At 60.4% G+C, this 2,678-nt stretch overlaps 1 protein-coding gene across 1 annotated transcript in view; it reads left to right on the top strand.

Annotated features, from left to right (window-relative positions):
- Positions 1-2,678, top strand: part of DRC1 (dynein regulatory complex subunit 1) — a gene marked incomplete at its 5' end in the record, with an annotated part of 9,744 nt that overhangs the window by 1,407 nt on the left and 5,659 nt on the right. The window contains 3 exons of the mRNA XM_008935486.1: positions 317-500; positions 1,484-1,621; positions 2,466-2,552. Coding sequence (XP_008933734.1) covers positions 317-500; positions 1,484-1,621; positions 2,466-2,552 — 409 coding nt within the window. The remainder of the gene's footprint in view (positions 1-316; positions 501-1,483; positions 1,622-2,465; positions 2,553-2,678) is intronic.

The following is a 2,678-nucleotide window of genomic DNA, read 5'->3' as shown; positions in this document are numbered from 1 at the left end:
GGCTCTGAGCACCCTGCTCTAGCTGCAGATGTCCCTGCTCCCTGCAGGGGGTTGCACTGGGTGACCTTGACAGGTCCCTTCCCACCCAAACCCTTCTGTGCTCCCATGCCTGTCAGGGGAGAAGGACCTGCAGGATGCCAGCCCTGCCCTTGCCCAAGCCCTTGCAGGAAAGCTGCAGCTCCAGTGCTGCCTCCACCCCACTTGGGATCCCATCTGGGCTGCTCAGGGACCTTCTCCTGCAGCAGGGACCACACCACCTTGGCAGAGCCACTCCCTGCCCTGCCCCAGCTCCCTCTTTGCTCCTCACTGCCTGCAGGGTGGAGAAGCTGGAGCGTGAAGCCAAGTCCAGCACGGAGAGGTTTGAGGAGATCACCTCCAGATGGGCCTCAGCCAAGGAGATGAGGATCCCTGAGGAGCTGTGGGAGCTGCTGGATCAACAGCAGCAGCAGTGCACCTTGCTGCTGGAGGAGAAGAACAGGCTCATCAGGGAGCTGCAGCAGGTAGTGTGGGGACCAGGCAGGGCACAGGGGACCCTCAAGGGCTGGAGGATGCTGTTCTAGAGCAGTGGGCATCCCAGTGTGGCTCTGCTGGCCACCAGTGCATGGCAGGGATCTGAAGGGTCCATTGGTTTGGGTCTAAACGGCGCCATGGGCTGCAGGGTCAGTGTCCCAGTGTGGAGAGTGAGACCTTGGAGGGGTAGGAGAGAATCACAGAAGGGTTTGGGTTGGAAGAGAACTTTCAAATCATGGGGTCCGACCACCCCCCAGCCCTGCCAGGTCCCCACTGCCCCGTGTCCCTCACCCCACATCTCCACGGCTTGGGAACCCCTCCAGGGGTGGGGACTCCACCACTGCCCTGGGCAGCCTGGCACAGCCCTGGGCAACCCTCCAGGGCAAGAAATTGTTCCTCAGGGACAACTGAAACCTCCCCTGGGGCAACTTGAGGCCCTTTCCTCTTGTCCTGTTGTCCCTTGGGAGCAGAGCCCGACCCCCCCCTGGCTCCAGGCTCCTGTCAGGAGCTGTGCAGAGCCAGAAGGTCTCCCCTGAGCCTCCTTTGCTCCAGGCTCAGCACCCCCAGCTCCAGACTTGTTCTCCAGACCCTTCCCCAGCAGCTGGGGTGCCCTGGGCAGGGTGCAGGGTCCAAGGACAGACACCCAGCACCCTGGGAGCAGGACAGGCTGGCAGCTCTCCAGGCTGCAGCCATAACAAGGCCAAGGAGCAAGGACTGAGGTGTGGCTGTGTTGAGGGAAGTCCTTCCCACAGCAGGCTCCATGGCCTTCAGAAAAGGACTGCTGTGTCTGCAGGCATGAACCCTCTCAATGATCTGTCTCTCTCTCATCTTCCTCCCCAACTACCTCTTGAATTTGGCTCTTTGCTCCCATCTCCTCTTCTCCTTTGGAAAAGGTCTCACCCTCTCAGTTAACCCCTGAGGATTCCTGGGCAGATGCTTCTCTCTGGGGTCAGCATCTTCTCTCCTCCTCCAGGAGCTGAGGAGGAAAGATGAGCAGTATGAGGAGGCCATCAGGCAACAGTCAGAGGAGATCCACCTGCTTCTGGAGAGGATGGAGGAGCAGATCAGGCTCCTGCTGAGGACTTACCGCCACAGACTGCTGCAGATTGAGGTAACCAGGACATCTGCTGGAGGAAGAGTCCAGTGAGCCACCAGAGAAGGGTTTGGGTTGGAAGAGATCTTTCAAATCCTGCAGTCCAACCCTCCCCCAGCCCTGCCAGGTCTCCACTGCCCCGTGTCCCTCACCCCACATCTCCACGGCTTGGGAACCCCTCCAGGGGTGGGGACTCCACCACTGCCCTGGGCAGCCTGGCACAGCCCTGGGCAACCCTCCAGGGCAAGAAATTGTTCCTCAGGGACAACTGAAACCTCCCCTGGGGCAACTTGAGGCCCTTTCCTCTTGTCCTGTTGTCCCTTGGGAGCAGAGCCCGACCCCCCCCTGGCTCCAGGCTCCTGTCAGGAGCTGTGCAGAGCCAGAAGGTCTCCCCTGAGCCTCCTTTGCTCCAGGCTCAGCACCCCCAAACCCTGAGAAAAACCCTGCAGCCTCTTGCTTCTCCCTGTCTGTGGCAAAAAACCAGCCTCAGGCTCCTTGCCTGGAGTGGGTTGACCCCTGTCCAGAGCATCAGGGCTGATGTCTTGGTGCAAGAGGCTGGAATCTGGCCAAGGAAGAGCAGGGGATGATGCTGAGGAGCTGGTTCACACCCTGCCCTCAGTGACACCGTGGCTGGGCACAGAGCAGCTCGGTGGCTGTCACTCCTGGGTGGCTTCAGTCCCTCCCCAACGGGGTCACACTGGGAGGTCTCTGCCAGCAGAGGCTCCTGGCGTGGGGAGAGCAGACCAGGGTGTGTTCCTCAGCCTGCAGCAGGTCTTCTCCTGGAGGCTGCTGGCCCCAAAATGGGGTCAGGTGGGCAAGGAGTGGTGCCAAAGGGTGAGGAAGGTCTCTGTGTCCTCCTCAGAGAGAGTTTGAGCTGGAACGACAAGAGCTGCTGGAGACCAACAGGAAGAAGTGGGATGAAGGAATCCAGGCCCACAACGCCCAGGAGGTGAGGTGCTGTCAGCCTGAGGGCCAGAGAGGAATTTAGGGTGGAAAAGAACCTTAAGGTCATCCAATCCAACCGTTGTCAAGAGCCAGAAGGTCTCCCCTGAGCCTCCTTTGCTCCAGGCTCAGC

This window comes from Merops nubicus, unplaced genomic scaffold (genome assembly GCF_000691845.1).
Source record: "Merops nubicus isolate BGI_N331 unplaced genomic scaffold, ASM69184v1 scaffold28372, whole genome shotgun sequence".
Classification (NCBI taxonomy): domain Eukaryota; kingdom Metazoa; phylum Chordata; class Aves; order Coraciiformes; family Meropidae; genus Merops; species Merops nubicus.
The sequence above is the reverse complement of the archived record's forward strand: the minus strand, read 5'-3'. Positions and strand labels throughout refer to the sequence as shown.